The sequence below is a fragment of the Ustilaginoidea virens genome, chromosome 2 (genome assembly GCF_000687475.1).
Source record: "Ustilaginoidea virens chromosome 2, complete sequence".
NCBI classification, from domain to species: Eukaryota; Fungi; Ascomycota; class Sordariomycetes; order Hypocreales; family Clavicipitaceae; genus Ustilaginoidea; species Ustilaginoidea virens.
In genome coordinates, this window is record NC_057317.1 from 4,473,724 (window position 1) to 4,501,495 (window position 27,772).

The following is a 27,772-nucleotide window of genomic DNA, read 5'->3' on the forward strand; positions in this document are numbered from 1 at the left end:
GGCACCGCATTCTGCAATATTTCTGCTCATTGGCTTTTCATATGGCCAACAAGGAGCAGTCTATCGACCCAGCCGCTAGACACCTACCTAGGCAGGCAATTCGCATCTACGAGGTAGTCAAGAGCGGATTGGTGATGTGGGTGGTGAGACAACCGCAGGGAGGGAGTATCCATCGCAAGTTATAACTGCCTAAACATGAAATGAGGCATAATGTTACTTGAGCGACGTGGCGGCAAGGGGCAACTTCTTTTGAAAAGGGAGAAAACAAAGGGGTTGTTGTGAACCCACGAACCCTACCTCTTGGAAAAGACCTGGACTACGGACGTACGTACTACGCACTACGGACTACGAACTTCAATGTACGCATACATGACGGACGGTTCGATACAGCGCCAGGCTGTGAAAACAGGGGTTTCGCTCGCTCGAAATGAGAGATGACATAACGTGTGTGGTCACGACTCACGGCCCGCGAAGTCCACTCCTACACGTGGTTGCTCGCACAGACTCTGATCTAAATCCATGCAGCATTTTGTGACCAAGAATCGCGGCTAGCCAATGCTGTGTCGGCGGTCGCACAAGCTGGCATTCTTCTCCTTACTCGGGCCATTTGTCTGGCAAGGACACGGCAACAAGACCCAACTCTGAAAGCTTTTCCTTGGTTCCAACCATTCATCGTGTCCCGCTTTCATTTTAGGAACCGAGACACATATGAACTGTCTTTCTGCCCATCTACGGATACTCCGTACCTAAATGCAGCCTGGGCCGGAACGCATTCTGTCGAGGCCTGCGTGTCCAGCTTTGCCCGCCGAGTGACACAACGCTCCCTATTTATGGGAGGCAGGTGACCGGGGAACATCACGGTACAGCGATCAAGTGAGCGACACGGTGCCGCGAATCCATTGATTGAGGCGAGTCCGACTTCATACCGTTCCGCGTGAAAAGCGAAGAAGCTCGAGTCTCAGGAGCACTCCTGTTGACGTGTTAGTTTTCATTTATGCCTCGACAAGATGAGCCGTGTGATTCGTTCACTGGTCTGAGATTTGGCAGCTGAGATTGGGCATCGCCAGGTAAGAACAGACCAAGCTCGGATAAGAAGCCAACCAGCAACTGCGTCTCCGCCACCCTTCTCGTTCAGCAGCCGACACTTGTGACTGTGACTGTTTATCTGTCATGCCACTTGGCTCCTCAGAACCGGGAGGCTGCCTTTCAGCGAGTAGATTCATCTCACACTGATTCTCACCCGAAAAAGGACAGGGTGCGAGACTGGACACGATTCCTGTGATTGAAAACGTGCACGTCAAGATGGTATGCATGTTGGGGGCATTTCACCTCGCTCCCGCGTCACTACCCTCCTCGTGTCCGAGGAAGAGTTTTGAGACAAGGATACAAGGGAAGAAAGAGGCTTAGAGGTGGCGCACAAAACCACTGCTACGACGCACAGCCAGGACGTCCTTGAAGTTGATCAAGCGGCGGATCGGCAGCCAGAACCGTATGGACAAGTCACCAACTTCAACGGTTGTGTGTCGCCGACTGCACGTTCCAATATATCAGATAGCCTGCGCGGCGAGGCTACCCAATCCAACTGCAAGGACAATCAAAGCTTGTTGTCAATTGCCCGATTGCCCGACTGGTCTTGGTTGAAGACGACGAGAACCCCTCCGGCGCATACTCACGTGGAGGTTTGTGCCGTTGGGCTTGACCAAAGCATCGTTCGACTTGAAGTTGGATGCGTCTTGGAGTTCAACGCAGCAGTCCAGAGAGGCAGCCACTTTGCAGTGTGAGTATTATGAAAGTGCCGTGGTATGGAGCTGGGCAATACATTCTTCCCGGCGATGATCTCAGTTATAACATGCACATTGCCTCCAGGGACGCTCGTTGTAGACTTCTTGGAGGCAATGTGCATGCTGTAACTCGAGATTATCGTCGGGAAGAAGGATGGTGGTGATGATGCCTCCAGGGCTAAGAAAGCAGGATTTGCCGCCATCCCACCTTGTCGTCTTGCATCTGCTACGCCATCTGCCAAGCGAGAAACCCAAGGCGACAAAACTCCCGGCACTGATGTGATCACCCCCTTGGTAATTCCTGTTTTCCCAATTATACGTAGCTTTCCAAAAATTCCAAACCCCCAGATGGCTCCGCTGGTGATTCTCATTCTTGAGAGTAAATGTAGCTCTCCATAAGTCCTGTTTCATATGCGCATAAAGCAAATCGCGATGAAAGATCCTGCAACGCTCCTTCAACCGTCATGCTCCTTCACCAAGGATGCAAAGAGGCATTCCGTTCATGTTGATGATTTAGCCCTCATTCGTCGAACATTTTGCCAGGATTTAGCAACCAGCTGTAGCCCTGTCAGCGAGATCCGCTCGTCAGTGAGCACATGCAGGTTGCTTACTGCGGATCAAGCGTGTCTTTCAACGCCTTCATGACCCCGAGGGTAGGCCCATCCAACTCCTCGGCCAAATAGTGCTAGAGTGCCCGGTTAGATGGAGCCGTCTCTTGCACACGTCGAATTCAGTCAAACCAATCCTACTTGCCTTCTTCCCGAGTCCGATTCCGTGCTCACCCTTTCACACCAGATCATCAGCACATTGAGGAAAAGGATACTCATCAGGTCCCCGCGGGCTGAGCTCACCGAAACGGTGCCTTCCATGGCTAGCGCATCCCTCACCATCATATGCACGCACTCGGCAACCGCCGTCTTCTCTTGCGGAGCGTCTGGGTTGTACATGATCATCTGGTGAAAGTTTCCGTCACCAACATGGCCGAGCAAGCTGCTGAACAAACCAAGCTTGCCGGCTCTTTCTCTGGAAAGTTCTGGTACGCCATCAGCCACGCATCTTCAAGTTATCAACTGGTGAGGGTCTCAACTTGCCAACCAGCTCGGCCAGGCGCGAAATCGGCACGGCAACATCGGTGGACCAAACTTTGGTCCCTGCTGGTTTTACCGCTAGTGACGACCAGAGGGCTTGTTTCCTAGCCGACCACAGGGACTCCATTTGCTCGCGGGTGCTCGCGAATTCGAAGGATCTACAATCGAATGACTTCACCATCGCCTGGACAGACTTGATGTTGTCCTTTACCGTGCCGTCAGTCCCAGAGAATCTGTACAGGCATAACCATTAGCCGAGAGTTGTGATTAGAATGCCCCGGCAACCCCGTTGTGCCTCTCGGCGCCCTTACTTGATAAATAGCGTGGGGGATTCCGGCCACATCCGGCCTCCAGAGCCTCCGTTCTTGTTGATGATTTGCATTTGTACTTCATCCATGAGCTCCAGGGCAGCCACCGGTACCCCGGACCGAATTATATGGGATGCGGCGCTGGTGGCTTGTCTTATACTCGAGAACGTGACTGTGGCAACGCTATGGCAAGCAGGTATGGTGACTAGTTTGAGAGTAATCTCCGTAATGATGCCCAGAGTCCCCTCCGAGCCAGTAAAGAGGCCGTTCAGGTTGTATCCTGCCGACGTTTTGCGAGGGCGGTTGCGGGTCTTGATAACCGAACCGTCCGCCAGAACCACCGTCAAGTTCACGACATAGTCCTTCATGGTGCCATATCTGGTCGCGTTTGTACCGCTGCAGTTGGTTGCTACCATGCCTCCAACGAGGGCAGTGGGGCTTGGGTCCAGAGGGAAGAATAGGCCGGAATCTCGGATGTCGTTATTCAGCTGGGTCCAGTTCACCCCAGGCTGAACCACCACGTCCAAGTCTTCGGGGTGGAATGCCAAGATCTTGTCCATGCTCGACAGGTCGATGCAAATGCCTGAGTAGGGGGAGCTGAAATTGCCTTCGACGCTCGAACCGGCGCCGTAAGGAACCATTGGCACCTTGTACTTTGTGCAAACCCTTGCAATGGCAGACACTTGTTCGGTTGACTGTGGCCGGACAATGGCAACAGGCTTCTCTTCGGTATTGGATGTAGACCATTCGGAGAAACTGTGCTCTTCAATGTCCGAGTCCTCCAGGCTAACTGCGTCTTCTCCCAGCAATGTACGGATTTCGTCAACTGCCTGAGAAGGGGAAGGGGATCTTAGGTATCCGTCTCTCATCTAAGCAGAATCGAGTACAACAAACCTTGAGCATGGTCTTCTTGTCAGCATACTTGCGAGTTGAGCCGTGCTGAGCGGCATGAGCAACCTGCCACCTGGGGACTTTGCCGTTCCATCGCCCGTCAGACGAAGATGTGAAAATTGTAGATCCCAGGGCCGCCCCAACCACCAGCCCGACGGCTACATATTTTGCTTTCCAAGTTGAGGTGGTTGCTCTCGCAGACGTGGATGCGAAGCGCAATGCAGCCGAGCGGCCGGCCACGAACTTGGGGCCGCGACAATCTTTGGCACCGATCCGTAGCAAGCCAGCGACCAGCTTCATGGCGCAACGGCACGACCGTCTTGACAAGATCTGGAGTAGTCTCACACTAAATGTTGATCTGTCGCAAACCGAGCGGCCCTATGCTTTTTCCTGCTGCATGTGTGGGCCCAGAGGTCAGACTCGAAGTCGCAGAGCTGGGCTTGCCTGTTTTCTGGATATTTGCCAACGACAAAAGGCAAGGGATCCTGCCAAGAAGGCCGGGAATATTCCCGGTGTCAGTAATCACGTGCTGATGAACTTGGAAATGAGAGCGGTTGTCAGCACTGTGCGCTTGGGAGCTCAGTACAAAATGGAGATACACCCTTGCACACGAGGTAGGTACCTTGGTTCATCCAGGGTTGCTATTAGGTAGGTAGGTACTTGGCAGGTATCTCATACACAGTACGTGCATCAAACCAGCCGACCCTTGCGGGGTCCTACCTTGTGGTGCACTGTGTAACCTCAACACCACAAAGGAGCTTTGGAAGGCATCATCGCTTGCCTAACAGCACCAACCTCAAGTGCTCCGCACGAGGCAGCACAAGGCGTGCCCTTCCTTTTCAACTGCCGACAAAGAGAGCTCCGGACTGCACTTCATTTCCAGCATCGTTCACTAAGCTACAGAGTGTTTTTGAAAGCAAACTGAAAACTCGCAGTCGAGTCTGCGGGTAATTTGCTCTTTGTACTTTTCAAACGGTCCAAAATGTCTCCTCTTTGTGCTGGAACTACTACGGCTCCGGGCCGCTCTTCCAGTCCAGCCCCACATGGACTTTCAGACATGCCGAGATTTTGCCGCAGCCTTTTCGCTTGCGCGACGTATACTTAACCCCTCCCATTGGTCTAACAAGCCCTGGTTCTGTTGGGCAGGTACATGCTACGCAGTACTCCGTACCGCAGGTACCTAAGTCAGTCAGTCAGTCACTTGTTACCTTCCTTCTCAACGACAAGTCGTCGACGAGTCGTGAAGAAGGTGCCAGACAGACCCTTGGGCTGGACAGTCTGGCGTCATTTCAACCCAAAACGTGTCCAAGGGAAAAGGGCCACACGAATATTGCTCCAAAACCCTAGGTGCAGCTTGAATCTTTCACTAGTCGTGCGTTTCCTCGGCACGATATTTTATGCCCCTTCATGTCGGTTTGCCAGCCGCATTGTGTCACTGTCTATACCTTTCGCAGACCAACACCGCTGTCATGACGGCCGAAAAGATGCCTTTGATTTTGGACAATGCATTGCCGGTGGACCTCAACAACGTCGATGAACTTTTCGGAGATGATGTTCCTTTGCAACTTCCCGTTAGGTCCCGGGGCCAACCGCTGCAACAACGGCTGGACGATGTCAGAAATCGGGGGTGCTGCCAGTATGGGTTCTCATCAGCTTTTGCTCTGTTCCCTCCGTCGTATGCTCACTGACATGACTCAGGGCCGTAGCCTGGTCAAGATCTGGCACCATCGCTTCGCTGACTCCTGATCGGCAGAACCTTGAGCTCCGGTTTTTGAGAAGCCATCCTGACAGCGGAGCATGGGGTCTCAGTGAACCCACCACTTGCGACCTCGTCAAAGGCACTTCCACCGTTCCCCTTGTGCACTTGGAATGGAGCACGACAAACAGTCCAGAGCTGGCCGTTGTGGATGCCGCTGGCAGAGTCGCCATCGTGAGCTTTGCCATCTCGCTGAATCATCCCTTCATCACTAGGAAGTGGGATGCTGATTCCATTGATGATTGCCATGGAATCGTAGGCTGCTTCTGGCTTCCCACAGCACCACCAAACCCGCAGGTGAGAGTGTTTGTGCCACGCGCCCGGTTGAGTTGCGTCCTTCACGTGGCTGACCGACCAAGAAACCCTTTCACCTCATGTACGGCCCTGCCAACAAGCAAGGCCACAGTTATCATTATGAGAGCTCCCTCGTATATACCCTCGGTCCGTGTCATCCACACTCTGCCAAAAGTGCCTTATTTTGTGTCACAATGGCGGGCACGCTGAAGATGTACTGGTCGCAAAACAACAACAGGATGGAAGAGACCGCGATGGAGCTTGAGAGCGTCAACGCTTCCGACGAGCTGGTTACACATGCTGCCTTCTCATCTGACAAGAGTAGGCGCCCTTCCCATCCATTACAACGTGTTGAAATACCCACACTAACCTCACCCAGAATACCTGCTTGCTGCCATTGCAACATCTTCCAGCCAACTGCGACTCCTGAGAATCGAGATTCAGTGGGCGGGTCCTGGGTCATCGTCGGAAAAGAACGCATTGCCTCAAAATGCCCGATTAAGCCCAGCAATTGTTGAGACACATGTCGCTTCAGCTAACTGGCTCTACGGCGGACCCAACGACATCAATGTGGATGCTTCCATCTCCAAACTATCCTTCATCAAGGTCTTGCCTGCCATCGCGGACAATGCCGGACCCAGCACAGCTACCCCTCTGATATTAACGCTGAGATCGAGAAGCGAGAGCGAGACTTATCAAGAAGCTCAAACTATTTTGGATCGATGGGAAGTTGTCGAATCCAAGCAGAGCCTTGACCCCGCATTCGAGCAACTCGGCAACCGGAGAAGCATCTCGTCAGAGCCCCCAAATATCACGAAACTGAAGAAGCTGGAACCTATCGTCGTCAACAAGACTGTCATTGGTGTCGAAGTTATTCACTTCGGTAAAACAGTAATCTTGGCAATGTCTGACGGCTCGATTGAGTATCGTGATAGAGACACATTTGAAGAGATTTGCGGGAATCACGACGTCGCTAGAATAATGACCATGCGGCAGGCTGGATGGTCATTTTCCGACGAGGGACCTTGTAAGCATACGCCTTGTAGGATGGATTTTGATTTATAAAATGTGCGATAGCCTTTAACGTCAAGTAGGCCTGCAAGCCGCGTTATCGCCCACTTGCTGTTCGATGATACAAGTTGGGGACGACGGAAAGGTCAAGTGGAACCAGCTCCAGTATTCTCTGGGCGATTTGGGAAGCTCTATTCAAGACGGTAAGGTGACGCAAGCTATGCGCATTGAAGCTTATAACCAACCAGGATAGCCCATCCCCTCTAACAAATGATCTAGAGAACTACTCGGCTACAATCGCGTCCATCACCATCACTGCTGCATCAACAATATGGTATCAGAGCAACTATGACGACCTCCTCGCAGTTGTTCAGCCAATGGCGACCAAGAAGAGTATGAATTGGACGTTCCTGGGATTACGCCCATGTCCGGGACAATGACACTAAAATTGAAAGCAGGATTCGTTCTAGATTGGGTCAGCGAACTCGTTCGCATACTCAAGATTCAAGTCGACTACTCGGATGAGATGCACCACGACGCACTTATGAGAAACTCATCATTGCAGTCCTGTCTCAGTATAATGGCTAGTTTGGGCTTCAGGGGCGAAACTCGGCCGAGATCTTTCCAGAGCAAGTTTGCAAGGCTGAATTTGAACCTCCGAAATGTCGTGATACTCATCACTCTTGCAAGCAACACGCCGATCAACATTCGAGAAAAGATGAGCCCACTCGATGAACATGGTAAGCGAATTTGATTGATCGAGGCGGAGTCCATGGGGCTTGGACGGACACAGTGCTGGGTGCTGACTGGAACATGAAACAGAGGTTGTGGATGCTTTGGCAGGCTGCGCAAAGTGGTCGGTGGAGCTCCTGTCTTGGCTGGTCGATTGTCTGTTTGAGCTCATGAACGATGAAGAGTTCACGCAACGCGTGGTTCCGCAGCGATTTTCCGAGCTGAATGGGTATCTTCAGGAGAGAAACGATGTATCGTTACACTTGCTGCTCGCGTCTTCGAGCCGCAGTTTCTTATCGGCAGTATGTCGCAGGGTGGCGCTGCTTGAAGCCATCAGCAACAAAGCGATGGAGTTCTACAAAGAGCAAGCATCGGGGGATTCGCCCGCAGGTGGCAAGGCCATCAACCCGCAGCTCCAGCAGGCATACCAAAGGATGCAAAGAGTTACATCAACAAGCGTCATCAAGGTCGCCGAGATGGAGAAGCTGTTGAACGTACTCGGCCAGGACATCAGACAAGCTTACGCAACTTACCTACCGCAAATGGTCAAGAGCCAGGCGAAGGCGCCGCAGGGGAAGCACCTGGATGTTGCCCTTAAGACGACGCAGATCCAGTTTGAGGTGGCCATGCTGCTCTGCAGCTCCCTGCCGCCCTTTTTTCTTCCGGTCGTCAAGAAGCTGTTTGCCAAAGACGTTCCGGCTTTGCGCAAAGTTGCCGATCCGGCAAAGCTTTTCTTTGCGGATTTTGAACTGCTGGGCGTACAAGAGGATAAGAGGAGCCTGGCGGCCAGGAGAGCCAAGGGCGTCTATGTAGACATGTTCAAGAAGGTGGAGCTACGAAGCGGATCTGGAGGCGCCAGATGGAGAAGATGCGCACGGTGTGCTTCAGTCATGGAAGACGTGTTTGGAAGCCGTCCGGGCTACACGTTTGTTCTCGGTCAGCAACGCAAGTGCTCGTGCGGTGGCTACTGGGCCCTGCTACCCAAGGGGAAGCTGGTTCTGTGACGATTCAGGCCCAAGTTCCCGGTAGGTTGTTGGTTGGGCGTCCAGGTGCTCTGCTTGGTGCTGGTTCTCGGTTGGGATCTTGGCAGACATGGCACACTCGGCACCCTGGGACCAGCCAGCTTCTGCGGTTACAAAGCGATGGGACGATGTAGCGGGGGATGGGTGATGAGAGGAGGGACATTGTGCTTGCGTGAATTCATGTATTGGTCGGTCGTGACGAGGGCATCCATGGTGAAGCCAAGCCGTACAGCATAGCATAGTCCGTACCTCCCTATGGACACGGCGGCAAAACAGCAAAAGGCTGCTGAAACCATCAGAACTGTGTCACGTACTCTGCTTTGAAGGCACGGGGCTAGAAGCCGATTGACAAGACGCTGCAAGCGAGTGCCAACCAGACGGTGTCTTGTACGGCATATGGTCAGTCAACCCGGGCAAGCGGACGGACACTTACGTTTGTCGCAAAGTCGCAGCACAGCACAGCACGGCTGGCTGTTTGTCGGCGCTCAGGTAAAAGGGGGTCAGCCGCCAACCCCCACGAAGGATTCAAGGAGGGAGGATATGCCATCTACATTATGTACCAAGTTTGCCAGGGAGCAAAGGCAGTCTGTAGACCGGGTCTTGGCGAGCTTGTGTCAATCAAGGGCGCCAACTTGTCTGCTTGGGTGCTTCGATGTTGTCGTTATAGCCGCCTCTTGGGCTTTCCATTGGCCAGACCACAAGCGCGCAGTTCTCACAAATCACTGCATCCTAATTAAGAGCATGATCCAATCCGTGCCCAGTTTACGTACCGGTACGTGTAACATCACACCCCCGCAAAACCGTACCCGAATACCTGATCTATCAACCAATATACGCAACCATCGGTCTATACACATGAGAAGCATCTAGAAGCACTAACTGATACCTAAATTCTACCTTACTCACTGATCCTTTGTCATATGGCTACGTCGGTATTTGAGATGAAGTTTAAAGAGCACCGGAATCGGGGAGCATCCAAAAAGAGGAAATCCTGGATCAACCAGGTACCTGCGCCACAGGATCCAAAGAGGGAGGAGATGGAAAGCGCCAAGGAAGCCCAGGGCAGGCTAGGACAATATCCTGACCAATGGTCTCCAGGTGCATATCCAAGGAATAGCGGAGCACTTGCCAAAACCATCAGACTCCAGAGTACATAGCAAGTAAGCGTCATTGCGCGGGTCTCTCTTTTCAATCCCAACAGGGGCAAAAACGCTCCAACTGCTGCACACTAGCACAGCACAGCAGCCGCTCGGGAACAAAAAAAAAAAAAAAAAAAAAAAAAAAGAGAAACAGCGATGAAACCCCCAAATAGCAATCAATTCAAAGTTCTAAGCAACTTTTGAATAGCACCTTACCTTTTACACGATTTCCACGGATTTCTCTAATTCGACAAGATTGGCACCCAGATATCTTTACCAAGGCAATTAATTACAGAGTGAGCGGCGAGCGCTCTTGCCGTATTATGTCCGTCACAAGGAAAGTGGAGGCGCGATGGACTGACTAACGACGTGACGAAATTTGCCAAAACCCCCTTAGCGCGCTGACCCCTGCAAGGTTACTGCCGGCTCAGGTACCTGGGTACCTCCCTACGCGCGCAACCCCGGTCTCGCGTCAGAGCTTCGAACTCTTGGACGTACGGAGTGCTCCGTAGCTTACCGCGTATAATGCTCCGTACTTCAGCGAAATCACCAGAAATTGGATAAGGCGACAGAGCCAATGGCCACATTCACTACGGAGAAAGAGCCTGGTATGGGCGTTGCCGACTCTCGAGCTGTCACAACAGCCTCGCGACTGGTCAGAGTTCGGGCAGGCCGGCGCGCAGCCATTTTCACTCGGCAGGTACTTTGGCGCTGGGACAAACATGCACCTGCCTTCACCTCGTCGAATGGGGCGCGTTGGCATGTCTGGCCCCTTTTGGACACGGCGGCAAGGAAGAAACGGAGACGCCCAGGCCGCCTCCCCTGTCTCGTCTGGGTACCTGCCGCTAAGCTGCTTTGGGCCAACAGGCGCTCACAACCCATGCACGCCAAGTCCAACCCAAGTGGTCAGTGGTCCGGTCAGCCGTCGTCTCGCTTGGATCCACCCCAAGGCCTAGTGGCTGGTAGCTCCCTTCGTCCAAGGTGGTGGCTTGTTCTCCCCCTTCTTGATCGTCGAATGGCCTGTACCGATACCACTTACATCCCTTTTCATGGCCAATTTAACAACCCAGCGATAAGACATTATTGCTCGGCTCTATTTGTCACGCCCTTCATCCAGACCCAAGATGGCGCCCTTTGTTTCGGGTCATGGCCCTGCGGCCCTCCAGCAGCAGCAGCAGCAGCAGCAGGAGGAGGAGGAGGAGGAGGAGGAGGAGCAGCAGCAGCAGTCCATCCTCTTTGCCGATGCCGCATCGGCTCCGTCTGATACTCCCAGGCACAACAAGGCTCCATCTACATGCCACCAGCTCCGTCACTCCCAGGAAAGCAAACTGAAACAACAGGAACAGCAGCAGGAGGAATCTGACTCGTTCGAAAAGACTTACAATCAAACCGCATCTGACACTGATACGACTCACCACACCCACCATACCTTACCTACTGGACAGAGCGTGACGAACAGTCTTGGCTCTTTCACGTCACCGCCTACTCCTGTCACGACTTCACCTCCCCTTGCGTCTGGTACCACCCGTGGCTCAACTTACTATCCTCCTTCTCTTACCTCGAGAACCCCGATCAAGCGAAAGCCGGTGTCCTCACCCGCCCCATCCGCCTTATCCTTGACCGCTTCTCTAAACTTGCGCGATTCGACTGGCACTGCACCTCATTTGAACACTGAGCTCTTTCCCAGGCCAGATCAGAGGTTTGCCAGGCCATCATCTGTCGACAGTCCGACCATTTACGACTATCCACGTCCGCTTCGGACATCAGTGCCTTATTGCAAGTGAGTTCCGCCAGTATCCATCACCTTTCCCAATCATGTGCCATCATCTTGGATTTTGTCTCTGTCCGGGTAAATGTCTCTCGCTTCTTTTTCTCCTATCCGTCGGTGGTTGTTCTATCTCTTTCGCCGGGCCGTCTTGGCCTTCCATCCGAAAGTGTTTCATGTCTGCTTTCAGGAATGCGCCCAATTCGACTAGAGGCACGCTAAGCTCGCAATGCCACCGTGGTGCTCCGAAGCACCACTGGAAAAAGACAATCTCAATTAGGTCTCTACTGACTGGAATGCCCACTTGCAGAACCCCAATCGCTCCCTTCGCATCTCCACACAAGAGAACATCGGCGGTTGGCAACATTCAAGCCGTCGAGCCTCAACATAGAAATTCCGCGGAGCTATCCGAAGTGCTTTCTGTATACGAGGACTTTATTTTTCGAGAAATCGATTCGTCGATGCCGGATAAAGGTGCTGCTCGGAACTCGAGTTCTGATGAAGCGCCCGAGGACAGCAACTCCGAGGGGGTAGAATCATTATGCGGAGATCATCTTGGCCCTTTCCCATTACCTCCCATGCATGCTCCAAAACCGGCACCTCCCCATCTACAACTCAACACTGTCGAAACGCCACCTTCTGATAGCGAGCTGGAACCGAATGGGGAGCCTGGCAGTCCTGATTCGGCTAAACTAGTGGCATCTCCACAACTGAACAAACCGTTGCCCAGATCTCCAAGCCAGACTTCGCCATTCGCAACCTTGTTTGGCTGGCCCAACATCTCGCCTTCTGTCACGGAATTCTCATCCATCCCGTCTCCTCTATCGCCTAGCAAACCCGTCAACGAAGTCCTCGCATCTTCAAGAAACAGCATATCGAATTTATCATCGAGCAACTCCAATGCTGCCGCATCGAACCCGATCGGATACTGCGAATCATTCCTATCGACCCCACCACCTGGTACGGCGGAATCATCTCTGTTACTCGACGAGATGGAAGACGAACTCAAGGCCATCAGCTCCGAGCTGGCTGCTTCCATTCGTCGTGAAATGGATCTCGAAGACCTCGTAGATAGGCTTCAAGAGCAAGTCAACAACCCCCAAGCGCCTAGCAAGCGTTCAAGCGACTATTTCTCAGACTCGGGCTACAGCTCCACCAAAGTCAGCGACTACGATCAAAGTAGAGATGAAATCGAAAAGATACAGAGGCGATCGGAGCAAGAAAAGGCATCTATCCGATTGGAGTTGAGTAACAAGCTGCAGGATGAAAGGTCTCGAAGGAAGATTCTTGACCAACAAATCAAGGACTTGGCTGAAAAGGCTTCCCAAATGGACCTCGCACACATGAACAGCCTGGATGCCAATGATCGTGTGAGAGACTTGGAGAAATCGTGCGAGGACCTCAGACGCCGCCTCTCGGAGGAACGCGAATCCACGGCAAATTTCGAGGATCTACTCTCCGGGCTGAAGAGTGAACTCCAAGAAGCTTGTAACGAGCGCGACAACCTTCGAGACGAGGTTGTCCCTCAGTTGCGAGCCAGGGTGGAAGGCCTTGAGGCTCAGGCAGCCTCGTACGCCACCTTGACGTATGAATCAACCAAGATGCAGCAGCAGCTTCAGTCCCTGAAACAGGAAAACTCCTCGCTCCGCAACTCGATGGGCCCGGAAGACGTTGCCTTGACGAGGTCCAACTCTGTGACTACCAGATCGTTCAAGGCCAGAGGCCCACCGCCCACGTTTGGGGGCTTGTCCCGGTCTGCAAGCGTCAAGAACGCCCAGTCCGAGTCAAGGGAAGCTCTCGCTGAGCGACTGAAGGATGTCGAGGCTCAACGGGATGCCCTACACGGTGCGCTGAAAAACCTCCTCGAAAGACAGGAGTTCCAGAACCGCGAGAACAACAAGAAGATCAGAATCCTCGAAGCAGAACGCCAACGTCTTATACTGGAACCACGCAAAGCGGGATTCGACAGAGAGATTTCCAGCCTGCGCACCGAGATCAACGTGCTGCGACGTCGGGCAGAGGATGCATTGGAACAAAAGTGGCAAGTGGAGAAGGGTCTGGGCGGCCTCAAGATGGACCTCGATAGAGCCGAGGAGGAAATCGCCTCCCTTCGATCGCTTCTGCAGGAGAAGGACATTCTCATCCCCCCATGTCTGGCCCGGTCGAGTATGGCGTTTGATGGTGCGGCGAGCCCCCCACCGGTCACATCGGAATCCCTTCAGAAAGCCTATCAGGAATTGCAAAGCGCATACACCGAGTCATTGGAGCGCATTAAGAGATTGGAACTTAACACGGGTGACGCTGCGTCGGACGCGAAGACCAGGCTTGCCGTCGAGCGCCTCGAACAATCTCTCGCATCTGCAGTCTCGGAACGAGAGGCTGCCTGGCGGCATCTAGACAGCCTTCAGACTCGGGTGGATGAGCTGTCAGCCGGAGAGTCGCGGAACGTGGAACGAGAAACGGCCTTGGCGGATCAACTGAGCGAATCTGCGCAGCGTGTGGAGCAGCTTGCCGCCCAAGTGCAACAGCAGTTGACGACCAACGCTGAGCTGCGTAAGCGCCTCGCCGACACTGTGGCAAGGGGCGATACGGACCGTAAGATGAACTCGGAACGCATCACTGAGCTTCAAGCACGGCTGCACGAGCTTGAGGAGCAGCTCGTGGTGGCTCAAACTGCTTCCGAGGATCGCGTCGGCCGACATGAAGAGGAGATTTTCCAACTCCGGGAGGCCCATAATGAGCAGCTTCGCCGCATCAACAGCGGCGGCGGCGTTGGTGTTGGCGCCCGCAATGGCTCGCTCTTGAAAGCCGGAGTCGCTGCGACGACGATGTTAGGCCGCTCATCGCAGACCATTAAAGCGAAGAGCTTTGAGGATGAGGTTGAAATTAAGACTCTCCGTGCCCGTGTCGTGGAGCTCGAGAAGGCTCTCGCGGACGCCGAAAGCGAGATTCAGCAAGTCGTTGCTAAGATGAACGAGGCGCAGATTGAGGTTTTGAGCCTCCAGGAAGAACGCGAAACGGCTGCTCGAGAGACTCGGCGACTACAGAAGATGCTTGAAGAGGCCAAGCTCACACCGCCTGGAAGACTTGACGAAGTCGATGAGTTGGCGAGAACGGAATAATAACCACGGATGGTCGCAAAGGGTTACAAAGAGAATAGCAGCCGAAGCCTTGCTCAGATGTTGGGCCAGGGGAAAATGTATGGCGGAGAAGGGAACAGGTGTGCTGCATTTAGCGACTGGAGTTTTTTTTTTTTTTTTTTTTTTTTTTTTTTTTTTTTTTTTTTTTTTCCCTAAACTTTTTAACTTTTTCCTCTTCACTTCTTTCTTTCTTTTTCTTTTTCTTTTCCTTTTCCTTTTCCTTTTTTTTTTTTTCTCGCCGCGTTCTTTCGCATTTCCCCCCTGGTTTTTGCTTGCATCCCTATGGAGGTACGCTCTATCAATGTTGCATGGGGGACTGATGTGATACCAGCCTGCAAGGTGTTTGCGTTGCATTGAAAGACGCGTGGGCCATGGAACCCTCGGACAGTCGGGTTATGATGATACACTTTCACACTCAAGTATGCATTGCTGCGCGTGGGCTCCCGAGACTGGTCACTGAAGCTATTTCGCTATCATGCAGACCTTAGTTGGTAGTCAAACTGACTGGCCCGCAACCTGACATGGGCCGTCAATGCTGTTTGCCATCAGACCATGTGCATGGCGGACTACCTGGTAATGTTTTTGTTGTAATATATAACTGTCAAGTATGGCTGGGATATGTATGGCTCGGCTGGGGGCTGTATTGTATCCTTTGACAACTGGAGGCCAGATGGAGAAGTTTATTATGGGGAGGGGACTCGAGCCTGCAACACGATGGGATGTACTGGGTAGCTTCGGCCAAAGATGGACATCAATTACCTGCCGTGATGGCCAGTTCTGATAGGGAGAGGTAAATACGGTACTAGACCTCTCTCTTGGTGAATTGTTCTGAGCTACATGTATCGTTGCGAATGACGATAAACGGGAGAGAATTAAGGTAATCGGTAGCGTCGCAGAATGGGAGGTAGAGGTACCTACTAGCTCGGTACGTGGGGGTACGCATATCGCGCTGAGCGGGGGTCACTAGCGCAGGATGCATAAAAGTCTGGTCCTTGATCACTACTTACTACCTTTGAATCAAGGGCGAGTTATGCCCCCTCCCTATATATACTGCTCCATCTTACATAGTAAGTAGAGAAAAGGCTTGGAAATAAAGGAAATCTAGCCAGGCTGGCGTGGCCTATGCTTGATGAAAGAGATTATAAGCAGCGACAGTAAGCGACGCTGGCCTGGCCGGGGCGCGGCGCTGCTAGTGATCCTAGTATAGTGCCCCAATACAGCTGGTTGGTGCCTCCAAGTACCGCATGAGTGTCTACTTCTGCAGGCGGCGCTTTGATACCCGCTTACGAATGCTTATGCTCGCACAAGAACTGGAGGCAGGCTGAGGGGAACGGTTCAACACAGCACAACACAAAAATGTGCCAGTGTAACCCGTAAGTTCCCTCGAGCACCAAGTCTTTTTCGCCCTGGGACCACCGATGCTGACGGGAATGCATCTCGAGTCTAGACGGGTTGGCAGGGCCGTGGTTCACTGACGCACACTCAGGCCCAGAGCAGCACAACGAAACAAGCAGCAAAATGGCTCTCAAACAGCCTCCCTTGAGTGAGAAAGTCGTATACTTTGCCCAGCTGGAGAGGCTTCGGGAGCAAGGAGATTCTGAGGACGACGGCGACGCTGGCATGCGGGAGGAGCAGGATCGCCGAGCTCGTACGCGGTTCTTCAACAAGGACGAACGTTCAGGTCTGACATCTCGGGTGCCGCGCCCAGGCAAGGACTCCATCTCCATCTCCGTCGCCGTCGCCGTCGCCGTCGCCGGTCTGGCAGACGCACAAGGGAAAGAAGTTGCAGGCCGAGCAGCTGCGAGCGACGGGCCGGGTGCTCCGACGCACACCGTCCAAGCTACCCAGCCGCAGCCGCGCGTCACCAGAGCTCGCGCACACCGCTTGCTGCTGGATCCGGCAGCAGACGAGACGGCCGTGCCAGACACAGCCAGGGCCAAGGAGCCCCAGCGGCAGGCTCTACGCACTTCTTGCGCCGCAGCCGAGTCGCCCTCGGTGAGCACTGCAAAGACGAGAAAACGAAAACGGGAGCACCCGGTCAAGGTACGCCCAGAGCACGAACAGGTCTTCCAGGGCCTGTCGCTGTACTACATCCCCAACAACGACATTGCGCCGGCGAGGAGGCTACGGATCAACAAGTCGCGCGAATACGGGGCTGCCTGGTCGACCGACCCGCGGACGGCCACGCATGTCATTGTGGACAAGGGCCTTCATTACGAGCACGTCGAAAAGGCCATTGGGAGCCATCACGGCGCAAAGGTGGTGAACGAGGATTACCCCATAGACTGCATACGCTTTCGCTCGATCCTGGACCACACGCAGAAGAAGTACCGGATTCCTGGCCAACCGCGCGAGGAGCTGGACGGCAACGATGCCGCGGCGGGGGACGAGGTCCCGAGCGGTTCAAACGAACCGGAAACATCGCTACAGCTGAAGCCGCGACCTGGAGACCAACACAGACCGGATCCGGCAAGGCTGTCCCGGAGCCTGGAACCAAGCGATGCGAGTGCAGTCGGCGGTGCCCCGCCGCATCCTGATTCGAAGCTGGCCAGCCCAAGAGAAGAAGAAACTGCGCCGTCGTCGAAACCGCCAGACGCGAGTAAAGACGGCGCCGCAGACGCCGGGGCAGACGCCGGGGCAACCCCGCAGGGCAATGTGCCGCACGAGCACAAGCACGGGGGGAATGACGAGCTGTCGAGTCTCATCGCAATGGTGCAGGAGTACAGGCATCTGCCACTGGACAAGGACGAAGAGGAGGACGAGTCTCGCTCCACAGCCAACCAGGCCCAACACCCGTCCGCCTCGGAGGGGTCGGAGGAGTGCGGCCCGTCCGAGGACGAGGGCGAAGGCGAGGGCGAGCATCTCAAGACAGACAAGATGCGCTTGCGCTCGGCAAGCAGACGCAAGCAGCTGCGATTCGAGGACCGGTTCGGCTGCCACTCGGCAGGCGCGCAGCATGCCTCGCTGGACAACCCAAACTCTCGGACGATCGAGGTCCTGCAGAGCATGGCGTCGTACTACAGCCGGGTCGGCGACCAGTGGAGAACAATCGGGTACCGCAAGGCGATTGCGACGTTGAAGAGGCAGAGCGTCAAGATAGCCACGGAGGAGGCAGCCTACGAGCTGCCGCACGTCGGTCGACGGATCGCCAAGAAGATTGAGGAGATTGCCACGACGGACCGGCTTCGGAGGCTCGAGCACGCGCAGGCGGAGCCGACGGACCGCGCGCTCCAGCTGTTCCTGGGGATCTACGGCGTGGGCGCCAAGCAAGCGCAGCGGTGGATCTCGCAGGGCCACCGGACGCTGGAGGATCTCCGGGCCGGGGCGAGGCTCAGCGCCAGCCAGCAGATCGGCATCGACCACTACGACGACCTCAACACCAGGATCCCGCGGGCGGAGGTGGAGGCCCTCGGGGCCGCGGTGAAGAGGGCCGCGGCGCGCATCGACGCGCGGGTGGAGGTGATTATCGGGGGGAGCTACCGCCGCGGGGCCGACTCGTCCCACGACGTCGACGTGATGGTGACGCGGGCGGGGACCGACGCTGCCGCGCAGCTGAGGCCGTTTCTGGCGGAGCTGGTGGGCGCGCTGAGGAGCGACGGGGTCGTCACGGCGCGGCTGGCCTCGTCGCGCGCCGCGGGGGACGGGAGCAAGTGGCACGGGTGCTGCGTGCTGCCGCAGACGCAGACGCAGACGCAGACGCAGACGCGGACGCGGGGCGTCGACGACCGAGGAGGCTGCCGGCCGGTGTGGAGGCGGATAGACTTCCTGCTGGTGCCGGAGACGGAGATGGGCGGGGCGCTGATTTACTTTACGGGCAACGACGTCTTCAACCGCAGCCTGCGGCTGCTGGCGTCGAAGAAGGGGATGCGGCTGAACCAGAGGGGGCTTTACAGGGACGTGATGAGGGGGGCGGAGCGGGAGAATCTGCATGCGGGGGAGCTGGTGGAGGGGAGGGACGAGAGGAGGATATTCGAGATTCTGGGGGTGGCGTGGCGGGAGCCGCATGAGCGATGGTGTTGACGCGCGGTTGGTTGATGCGTGATGCGTGATGCGTGATGCGTGATGCCGGGATACATTGGCGGCATGGACATGTCAAACCATCAAGGCTCGGATGTTGCCATGTATGTAACAGCCGCAAGCAGCCAGCCAGACGGTGAGACAGCAGACGGTTGGCCTGCTGTGAGACGGCGAGACGGCGAGACGGCGAGACGAGGTTTGCATCAATTGTCACGAGCGCTGACCCCGCCGCCCGCCGCCCGCCCTGGGTACATTTACCTTTGACATGTGAAGACGAGTTCTGGTACACCGAGTACCCGAGGGGCCCGCACCGAACGGGGCCCAATCGCCAGACAGCTGCCTGCCAGCTGCCTGCCAGCTGCCTGCCAGCCCCTGGCCGCAAGCCCCGGCCCAAAGCCAGCCGCGCGCATCCCGAGGCTCCAAGTCAACATTGAGGCCACCAAACGAAACGCCGCCATCACCTGCAACTCTTTCGCCGCCGTCCTGCTGCTCCCCTCCGCTCGTCACCTCTCCCGCCCTCCTCACGCAAGGACTCCCGATGGTCTGAACATTTGCACCACCAGCCAGCCAGCTCGACGACTTGTCTGCCGTCGCCCGCGCCCTCTACAAAGCCGAGCAGAGCAAGTGGTGCCGCCCGCGTCGTCGTCTCTGTTTTCCCTCCCCGTCCCTTCGCGCCCTCTTGCCGAGGCACAACGATGGCGACGGCGCTCGTGGCTCTCCAGGTACGCTATGCTAAGCTGAGCTTGCGGCCCGGAACGCGGGTGTCCAGTCCTTTGGCAACTGACGACCGAGATCATCCATCTGGCGCAGCGCGCTCTGGAGCAAGTCGTCCTCGACCCGCGCTATCACGACCTGCTGTCGCTGCTCAAGACGGCCCGCAATGGCGCCGTCTACGGAACAAAGGTGCGCTTTCCACACGCGCTGGTGTAAGTTTTTTCGCTGTGCTCGGGGCTCGGTTCGTCGCACCGTCCGAAAAAAAAAAGAAAATAAAAAAAAGAAACGCTGACTTGACCCGGAACCCCTGCGCAGAATGATTTTCCTCTTCCGGTCGGGAACGTACGTCGTCGGGGCTGTCGTCTTGCTGGCTCCCCCCCCTCCTTTGTCCTCCCAATCCTCGCAAATGGATGGATTTTTCTTTTTGGCCCGACTGACAGACGGCATGGGGCTCGCTGTGTAGCGTCCGGCAAAAGATTGCGCTCGTTCTGAGGGCCACCAAGAAGCACGCCTCGAATCTGGCCCGGTTCGCGACGATATATAAGCTGACGACGCTTGCGCTCAAGCATTACGGCCCCAACCAGGGCAAAGAGGGTAGGCCGGCGCCGTCTCCCATCCATCCTCACCCCCCCCCCCCCCCTCCACCCTCTCTGTTGCTGTTGCTGATAATCCCCCGCGACACGACACGACACGACACGACACGGCACGACAGGTCCTTACGACAGCTTCATCGGCGGCCTGCTGGGCGGCTACGTCGTCTTTGGCCAGCGCTCCCGGCGCAGCGGCAACATCTCGTCGGTCAGCCAGCAGATTGTCATCTACATCTTTGCGCGCGTGGCGCTGGCGCTGGCGCGGCTGGCCGTCAAGCCCGGCCACGGGCTCGCCGTGGTCTCCAGGGAGCCGCTGCACTCCCGCATCAGCTACTACGCCTGGCCGGCGTTTGCGTCTCTGTCGTGGGGGCTGGTCATGCTGCTGTTCAAGACGCACCCGGAAGAGCTGCAGTCGAGCCTGCGCAGCAGCATGACGTACATATACAAGGACTGCGACGAGTGGGATTCCCTGCGCACGCTGCTGTGGCATAACAAGTAGTTTTCTTTCCTTAGGCCTTTTTATTTCTCTCTTTTTTTTTTCTTTTTTTTTTTTTTTCTTCGTCTTCAATTCATCGTGGGAAGGATCTGGGTGCCGTTTGTGTAGAGTGTCATGTGTGGGAGGAATGACACGACACGGCTACGACTTGACTTGTAGGGTCGCCTGGCCATGCCTGGGTGGTTGTTGTCGCGCATCTTGGGGGACATGAAATCATGTCTTTGCATGCAAATAATACTTGTCGCAGTGTATGAAGCCCAACAGAGCCGCACTTTGTGTGGCGTCACATTGTCGTGCAATAATGCTGTCACTCGGCCGTGTCCGTCACGTCCAGTCCCAGTCCAGTCCCGGTAAGTTCATGTGGGAAGCCTGTGCTTTGCCCCAGGCTTCGTTCACCCCTGTGCCGTCAGCTCACTACACTGTAGGTGCCTGCACAGAGCACCCGTGGCGCCCTCCCCCCCACAGCCACAGCCCCCCACCCTCGGCTTTTCTGCCTCAGCATTCGGGAAAGCTCCCGAGTCTCCTTGCACAAAAGTCATCCTCACAGCTAGCAACTCCTGTTTCCTTTCCCACATACCAGACACCACCACCAACCCAAGTTGACCCTCCGCGACAGCAACCTGAGTCTTCAGCTTCACCAAAAACCGCCCCCCCCCCCCCCATGGCGCCAAGCGCAAAAGTCGCCCAGGCCCTCGTCCAGGCCGAGGCGGCGGCGGGCGACAAGGCCCCCGTCTACGAAGCCCTCCTCTCCAACGTCGGAAGCCTGTCCTCGCCGGGCGCCGCCGTCGACGACCTCAACGCCATTGCCGACTCGTTCCTGGGCCAGGCCCTCGGGGTCGTCGCCACGAGATCGGTCCTGAGCGCCTTCGTGTCCACCCTCAAAGCGCTCGGAAACGACGACCACCTGTGGATCCAGGTCGGCACGCGCACCCTGTCGGCCCTCTCGTCGCAGCCGTCGTCGTTCCTCGACGCCGCCGCCGCCCTGGGCGAGCTCGTGGCCACCGCCCACGAGGCCAACCAGGACTTCCTCGAGGCCGCCAAGGCCCTCGCCGACATGCCCCTCGACAACGCCCAGCGCAAGGTCACCGACGAGGACAAGGCCAGGGTGTGGATCCGCATCGTGCGCAACTACCTCGAGGTGGACGACTCGACCGCCGCCGAGACGTACGTCAACAAGCTCAAGAACATGATGCACACGGTATCCGACCCGGACCTGGACCTGCACTTCCGCCTGTCCCAGGCGCGCATCCAGGACGCCCAGAGGAGCTTCCTGCCGGCCTCGCAGCGCTACCACGAGATCAGCCTCTCGCCCGCCGTCGCCGAGGAGGAGCGCCTGCACACGCTGAGCATGGCCATCAAGTGCGCCATCCTGGCCCCCGCCGGGCCCTCGAGGAGCCGCATGCTCGGGCGGCTGTACAAGGACGAGCGGGCCGCCCAGCTCGACGAGTTCGGCATGCTCGAGAAGATGTTCCTCGACCGGCTGCTGTCCCCGGCCGAGGTGGACAAGTTCGCCGAGGGCCTGCAGCCGCACCAGCTGGCCACCACGGCCGACGGCTCGACCGTGCTCGCCAAGGCCGTCGTCGAGCACAACCTGCTGGGCGCTTCGCGGCTGTACACCAACATCCGCTTCGAGGCCTTGGGTTCCCTGCTGGGGCTGGACCCGGACAAGGCCGAGGAGACGACGGCCCGCATGATTGAGCAGGGCCGGCTGGTGGGACGCATGGATCAGCTCGACGCCATCGTCTGGTTCGAGGGCGGGGAGGCGTCGGGCGAAAGGGGCAGCGGCAGGGCCGAGGCCGTTGCCGGCAAGGAGATTCGAAGATGGGATGCCAACGTGGAGAGTCTGTCCGAGGAGGTTGAGAACGTGACCAATTCTTTGCAAAGGAAGTTTCCGGTAAGTTTTTTTTTTTTTTTTTTTTTTTTTTTTTTTTTTTTTTTTTTTTTTTTTTTTTTTTTTTCCCTCCCCTTTCCTTGGTCGTAGAAACGGCCCGGCACGCATGCGATATTGACGGGTGGTGCAACACAGGATTTTGTGGCAGCCAATCTGGTTGTGTGAGACTTGTCACGGCGGCATTTGATTTAGCGAGGTTTTTTTCCTTTTCTTTTTCTCTTTTTTTTTTTATTTTATCCTCTTCTCTTCTTTTACTTTTTTTTCCTTTTTTACACGAATTGCATGGCGTTTACAAGAAAACCGAGCGCTAGGAATGAATGCTGGGGAGTCTTGCGGAGTGGGCGTCCACGTTTCTTGTTTCTTCTCGCAACAATCAACAATCACGCAGAACTGAACTAGCCGTGAGCCTTGTGTGTCCCGGCGAGCGGCCCCGTTACCACAGATCCTTCTTCCGCACCACCACGTATCCCTCGCTGAGCTTGCGCGGGTCGCCGCCCTCTTCCTCAAGCAGAGCTTCATGGCGCGCCGTGCCGGGCGAGTTTGGGCCCTGCGACCGAGGACACGTCGCTTCCGCGGAATCGGCAGAGGAAAAGGCTTCCAGCAGCGCGTCGGCAACCAGGCCGCCCATCCAGTCGTACCCCTTGTCCGTCAGATGAACCCCGTCGTCCCAGTACCTGGATTTTTCATCGTCCGACAACGAGTGGAAAGGCAGGCTGGAGTGAAGATCGAAGGAATGACTACAGGGCCGGCAGGTTCAGCTTTCCGACCCCTCCTTCGCCTCCCCCCCTTTTGCCCGCGGAACATCCGGGGCAAAAACAAGGACTCTGGTGCGTGTGGTGCGCGGTGCGGGAACAGTCGGGTCGGTTGGGGGAACGGGCCGTGCCAACTCACAAGTTTGGTTCCCGGTGCGCCAGGATCAGCCGGTTGAGATGGGCCCTCTCGCTCACGAGCCGAGCTGCTCGGCACTCGGTCTCCGGGACAGTCAGAGCGAGCACGCGGCTGCCTTGGGAAAGCGGTATCGCCCAGCTGCGCCGGAAGGCTGCGTACATTTGCGGCGGCTCCACGTGCAGCGCCAGGTCGCTGGGGGGAGGGGGGGGGGGGATGGGGTTTGTGCGCGTCAGAAGGCGCGGGACGTGCCGTGAAGCCGCGGGACGTGCCGTGAAGCCGCGGGACAAAGAAGGGGGGGGGGGGGGACGTACTTTGTGCCTCCTAGGATGATGACCCAGTCAAAGTGTTGTTTGCTGCCTGTGGTGAAGTGAATGAAGCACGGTCAGCGGTTGACGGGACGTGGGTTTCGCAGGTCGGGAGAGGGAGGGGGGCCAGAAATCAAAATAAGCAGACAAATGAATAAAATACATGTCTGTATATAAACAGAGAGAGAGACTGCATGAAGACGAAAAGAAAAAGGGGCGAACCGACATTCAGCCTCGAGCCTGGTTCGAAAGCCGTCAAAGGCTGCGTAGTCTCCCGGCCGGCCGTTGGTGTGGACGCGTACGGTTGTCTCTGGCAGCGCGGCCTGCAGCCTGGCCTGGAGCCGGATGGAGTACGGGTGCGACCCGAGGCCGTAGGCGTAGAAGCCCGAGGTGAGGGAGTCGCCGAAGCAGAGAATGTCGAGGGAGCGGGTGGCCATGGCTGTGCTTGTGCTTGGTGGAGGGCGCGCTGGTGTTGTCGAGTCATGGAAGGTCGTGGTCATGGAGGTCGTGGTCATGGAGGTCGTGGTCATGGAGGTCGTGGTCATGGAGGTCTTGGTCATGGATGTCGTCGTGGTGGTCATGGATGTCGTGGGTCAAGGCGTGGATCTGGATCTGGCTGGCGTCGGGCCCGAGGCTTAAGCCTTAAGCTGGCAAGTACGGAGTACCTGGGCGGCGTTGGCGGCAGGTACACGCCACCAATTATACGCCACCCCGCGTGCGACAGGCGCCTAGGCATCTATCTAGCAAGCACCAGGCTGGCAAGCCCCGCTGCGCCGTCCCCATCCCGTCATCGGCGATGCCCAGACGAGTTGCCTTGCAGGTCTTTGCATTTCCTAGACCTTTTCGGCCGAAGAATCAAAGAAGAAGAAGATAAAAAGAAGAAGAGAAAAAAAAAAAACAGCAACGAGGGACGGCTACGCCCCAAGCGGCTTGGCGCGTAGAGCGCCCGCTACCCCCGCCCCCACCGTCGCCCCCACCGTCTTTGACGTGTGGCCCCCTCCGCTGATAACGGCCTCCGATACGGAGCACGGAGCAGCTGCTGCCCCGCTTTGATGTTGCGCGCACCCCGTCGCTGCCCAAACAAGGCAAAAAAATGAAAAAAAAAAAGGGAGGAAAAAGATAGGGAAGATAGACAACATTGAAAAATGCCAAAACGATGCAGCAGCAAGTACTCGTAGCTTCCAATGCCCACGTCCATGAACAGAGTTACGTCTGGTCAACGCGGGGGTGTCCCTAAGAAAACCCCAAACCCCAACTGGGGCTGCAGCCCGCATCGCCAAGCGCCATCGTACCCCGCCTTTGTTTTCTTTTCTTTTCTTTTCTTTTTTTTTTATCCTTTTTTTTTTTTTTACGTTTCTCTTTGCTCTTCCCACCGAGTCCTTCGTTCTCACATCTACCCCGTCGAATCGATCGCGGCGCAGACGCAGCCGTCGACAACAACCTGCCCGGCACAATGTCTGCCAGCCAAAAGATTGCCATTCTCTCCGTCTACGACAAGACGGGGCTGCTGGACCTGGCCAAGGGCCTGGCCGAGCAGAATGTCCGCCTTGTTGCGTCTGGCGGCACCAGCCGCATGATTCGCGATGCCGGCATGCCTGTCGAGTATGCCATTCTTATTCTTTCTTTTCTTTCTTTCGTTTCTTTTTCTTTTTCTTTTTTTTTTTTTTTTTTTGGTGGTTTATTTTTTACTCATTCTTCTCTCCCCCACCACGCCGCCGCATTGGCAAAAACGCAAGAGGATAGCTAACCATCGCTCCCCTCGTCTCCTCCATCAAGAGACGTCAGCGCCATCACCGGCGCCCCCGAGATGCTGGGCGGCCGCGTCAAGACCCTGCATCCCGCCGTGCACGGCGGCATCCTCGCCCGCAACCTCGACGCCGACGACCAGGACCTCGCCGCGCAGGGCATCGCCAAGGTCGACTACGTCGTCTGCAACCTGTACCCGTTCAAGCAAACCGTGGCCAAGGCCGGCGGCGTCGGCGTCCCCGAGGCCGTCGAGGAGATCGACATTGGCGGCGTGACGCTCATCCGCGCCGCCGCCAAGAACCACGCGCGCGTGACCATCCTCAGCGACCCGCGCGACTACCCCGGCTTCCTGCAGGAGCTCGCCCAGGGCGGCGGCGGCGGCGGCGGCGGCGGCATCTCGGACGCGAGCCGGAACCGGTACGCCCTCAAGGCGTTTGAGCACACGGCCGACTACGACGCCGCCATCGCCGGCTTCTTCCGCGCCGAGTACGCCGGCCGCGGCGAGCAGCACCTGGCCCTGCGCTACGGCGCCAACCCGCACCAGAAGCCGGCCGCCGCCTACGCCGTCTCCCAGCGGCTCCCGTTCAAGGTGCTCTGCGGCTCGCCCGGCTACATCAACCTCCTCGACGCCCTCAACGCCTGGCCCCTGGTCAGGGAGCTGAAGCAGGCCCTGGGCAGGCCCGCCGCCGCCAGCTTCAAGCACGTCTCGCCCGCCGGCGCCGCCATCGGCCTGCCCCTCAGCCCCGAAGAGCGCAGGGCCTACTTCGTCAACGACGTCGAGGGCATCGAGACGTCGCCGCTCGCCCAGGCCTACGCGCGCGCCCGCGGCGCCGACCGCATGAGCAGCTTCGGCGACGTCATCGCCCTCAGCGACGTGGTCGACGTCCCCACCGCCGCCATCATCGCCAAGGAGGTCTCCGACGGCGTCATCGCGCCCGGCTACGACGACGCCGCCCTCGACATCCTGCGCAAGAAGAAGGGCGGCCGCTACCTCGTCCTGCAGATGGACCCCGACTACACCCCCGCCCCGGCCGAGACCCGCACCGTCTACGGCGTCACGCTGCAGCAGCGCCGCAACGACGTCGAAATCTCCCCCAAGTCCTTTGCCGCCGCCGCCGCCGCCGCCGCCGCCCCCCTTCCCGACAGCGCCGCCCGCGACCTGACCGTCGCCACCATCACCCTCAAGTACACCCAGAGCAACTCGGTCTGCTACGCCGTCAACGGCCAGGTCATCGGCCTGGGCGCCGGCCAGCAGTCGCGCATCCACTGCACCCGCCTGGCCGGCGACAAGGCCGACAACTGGTGGATGCGCTTCCACGAGCGCGTCCTGCACATCAAGTGGAAAAGGGGCACCAAGCGCCCCGACAAGAGCAACGCCATCGACCTGCTGGTCAGCGGCGAGCTGCCGCAGTCGGGCCCCGAGCGCGAGGCCTTCGAGGCCGTCTTTGAAAAAGTCCCGCCTGCCTTTACCGACGAGGAGAGGGCGGCGTGGATGAGGCAGCTCGACAACGTCTGCGTCTCCAGCGACGCTTTTGTAAGTGCAGGAAACCCCCCCCTCCTCCCAGTCCTTCCCGGGTGCTAAGCAGCATCGCCTGGGCAAAGCTCATGTGAGCAATTGAATCCGACTCGCTAACCGCTAACCGCTAACCGCTCGACCGTGTTCGCTCTTCTAGTTCCCCTTTATCGACAACGTCTTCCGCGCCTCCCGCTCAGGCGTCAAGTACATCGCCGCCCCCAGCGGCAGCCAGAACGACAACGCTGTCTTGGAGACGGCCGAAAAGCTCGGCATCACCTTTGTTCAACAAAACACTCGGCTCTTCCATCACTAACAGATGGTGGGTGTCTCGATTTTTTTTTTTTATTTCGTCCCTCTCTCTCGCTTTCTCAAACGCTGGAATACGCACATCCGACTAGTATAGATTTCTTTTTTTTTTCTTTTTTGGCCCATGACGCGGAAAAGGCGGTGGCGGTGTTTTTTTTTTTTCGAGACTGGCCTTCGGCAGGGAGACAAAAAGCAAAATGTTTCATGAGCGAGGAATGGGGAGCAACTGCCACGGATGCTGGAAACTCGACTTGTCTTTCTTTTTTCGTGTGATGCATCTTCAACCATGCGCAATGGAAGAAGCCCCGTTTGCATGCAACGAGGTATCCGGGGGGAATCAATCTCTTGGGCCTACATGCTCAGCTGGGAACCGGAA

At 56.7% G+C, this 27,772-nt stretch overlaps 9 protein-coding genes across 9 annotated transcripts; 6 read left to right on the forward strand and 3 right to left on the reverse strand.

Moving 5' to 3' along the window:
* Positions 1 to 2,301: 2,301 nt before the first annotated feature.
* UV8b_02998 (uncharacterized protein) lies at positions 2,302 to 4,368 on the reverse strand (the record flags this gene model as incomplete). Its single annotated transcript, XM_043140496.1, has 7 exons — positions 2,302 to 2,338; positions 2,393 to 2,466; positions 2,535 to 2,564; positions 2,633 to 2,814; positions 2,873 to 3,102; positions 3,181 to 4,007; positions 4,072 to 4,368. 7 exons carry the CDS (start codon positions 4,366 to 4,368, stop codon positions 2,302 to 2,304), a joined length of 1,677 nt encoding a protein of 558 aa, XP_042996430.1.
* Positions 4,369 to 5,537: 1,169 nt separating this feature from the next.
* On the forward strand, positions 5,538 to 8,865 carry UV8b_02999 (uncharacterized protein; the record flags this gene model as incomplete). The annotated part of the gene is made up of 8 exons (XM_043140497.1): positions 5,538 to 5,704; positions 5,767 to 6,121; positions 6,184 to 6,439; positions 6,498 to 7,145; positions 7,213 to 7,332; positions 7,409 to 7,522; positions 7,588 to 7,869; positions 7,952 to 8,865. 8 exons carry the CDS (start codon positions 5,538 to 5,540, stop codon positions 8,863 to 8,865), a joined length of 2,856 nt encoding a protein of 951 aa, XP_042996431.1.
* A 128-nt stretch (positions 8,866 to 8,993) lies between these two features.
* UV8b_03000 (uncharacterized protein) lies at positions 8,994 to 9,803 on the reverse strand (the record flags this gene model as incomplete). The annotated part of the gene is made up of 3 exons (XM_043140498.1): positions 8,994 to 9,166; positions 9,317 to 9,354; positions 9,790 to 9,803. 3 exons carry the CDS (start codon positions 9,801 to 9,803, stop codon positions 8,994 to 8,996), a joined length of 225 nt encoding a protein of 74 aa, XP_042996432.1.
* A 1,343-nt stretch (positions 9,804 to 11,146) lies between these two features.
* Positions 11,147 to 14,909, forward strand: UV8b_03001 (uncharacterized protein; the record flags this gene model as incomplete). The annotated part of the gene is made up of 2 exons (XM_043140499.1): positions 11,147 to 11,802; positions 12,098 to 14,909. 2 exons carry the CDS (start codon positions 11,147 to 11,149, stop codon positions 14,907 to 14,909), a joined length of 3,468 nt encoding a protein of 1,155 aa, XP_042996433.1.
* A 1,536-nt stretch (positions 14,910 to 16,445) lies between these two features.
* On the forward strand, positions 16,446 to 18,947 carry UV8b_03002 (uncharacterized protein; the record flags this gene model as incomplete). The annotated part of the gene is made up of 1 exon (XM_043140500.1): positions 16,446 to 18,947. The coding sequence occupies one exon, from the start codon at positions 16,446 to 16,448 to the stop codon at positions 18,945 to 18,947; it is 2,502 nt and encodes an 833-aa protein (XP_042996434.1).
* Positions 18,948 to 19,639: 692 nt separating this feature from the next.
* UV8b_03003 (uncharacterized protein) lies at positions 19,640 to 20,747 on the forward strand (the record flags this gene model as incomplete). Its single annotated transcript, XM_043140501.1, has 5 exons — positions 19,640 to 19,666; positions 19,755 to 19,870; positions 19,974 to 20,000; positions 20,122 to 20,252; positions 20,371 to 20,747. 5 exons carry the CDS (start codon positions 19,640 to 19,642, stop codon positions 20,745 to 20,747), a joined length of 678 nt encoding a protein of 225 aa, XP_042996435.1.
* Positions 20,748 to 21,405: 658 nt separating this feature from the next.
* UV8b_03004 (uncharacterized protein) lies at positions 21,406 to 22,800 on the forward strand (the record flags this gene model as incomplete). The annotated part of the gene is made up of 2 exons (XM_043140502.1): positions 21,406 to 22,638; positions 22,771 to 22,800. The coding sequence occupies 2 exons, from the start codon at positions 21,406 to 21,408 to the stop codon at positions 22,798 to 22,800; spliced, it is 1,263 nt and encodes a 420-aa protein (XP_042996436.1).
* Positions 22,801 to 23,068: 268 nt separating this feature from the next.
* UV8b_03005 (uncharacterized protein) lies at positions 23,069 to 24,409 on the reverse strand (the record flags this gene model as incomplete). The annotated part of the gene is made up of 4 exons (XM_043140503.1): positions 23,069 to 23,372; positions 23,527 to 23,715; positions 23,835 to 23,880; positions 24,055 to 24,409. The coding sequence occupies 4 exons, from the start codon at positions 24,407 to 24,409 to the stop codon at positions 23,069 to 23,071; spliced, it is 894 nt and encodes a 297-aa protein (XP_042996437.1).
* An 872-nt stretch (positions 24,410 to 25,281) lies between these two features.
* Positions 25,282 to 27,403, forward strand: UV8b_03006 (uncharacterized protein; the record flags this gene model as incomplete). The annotated part of the gene is made up of 3 exons (XM_043140504.1): positions 25,282 to 25,430; positions 25,605 to 27,108; positions 27,248 to 27,403. 3 exons carry the CDS (start codon positions 25,282 to 25,284, stop codon positions 27,401 to 27,403), a joined length of 1,809 nt encoding a protein of 602 aa, XP_042996438.1.
* Positions 27,404 to 27,772: the final 369 nt, after the last annotated feature.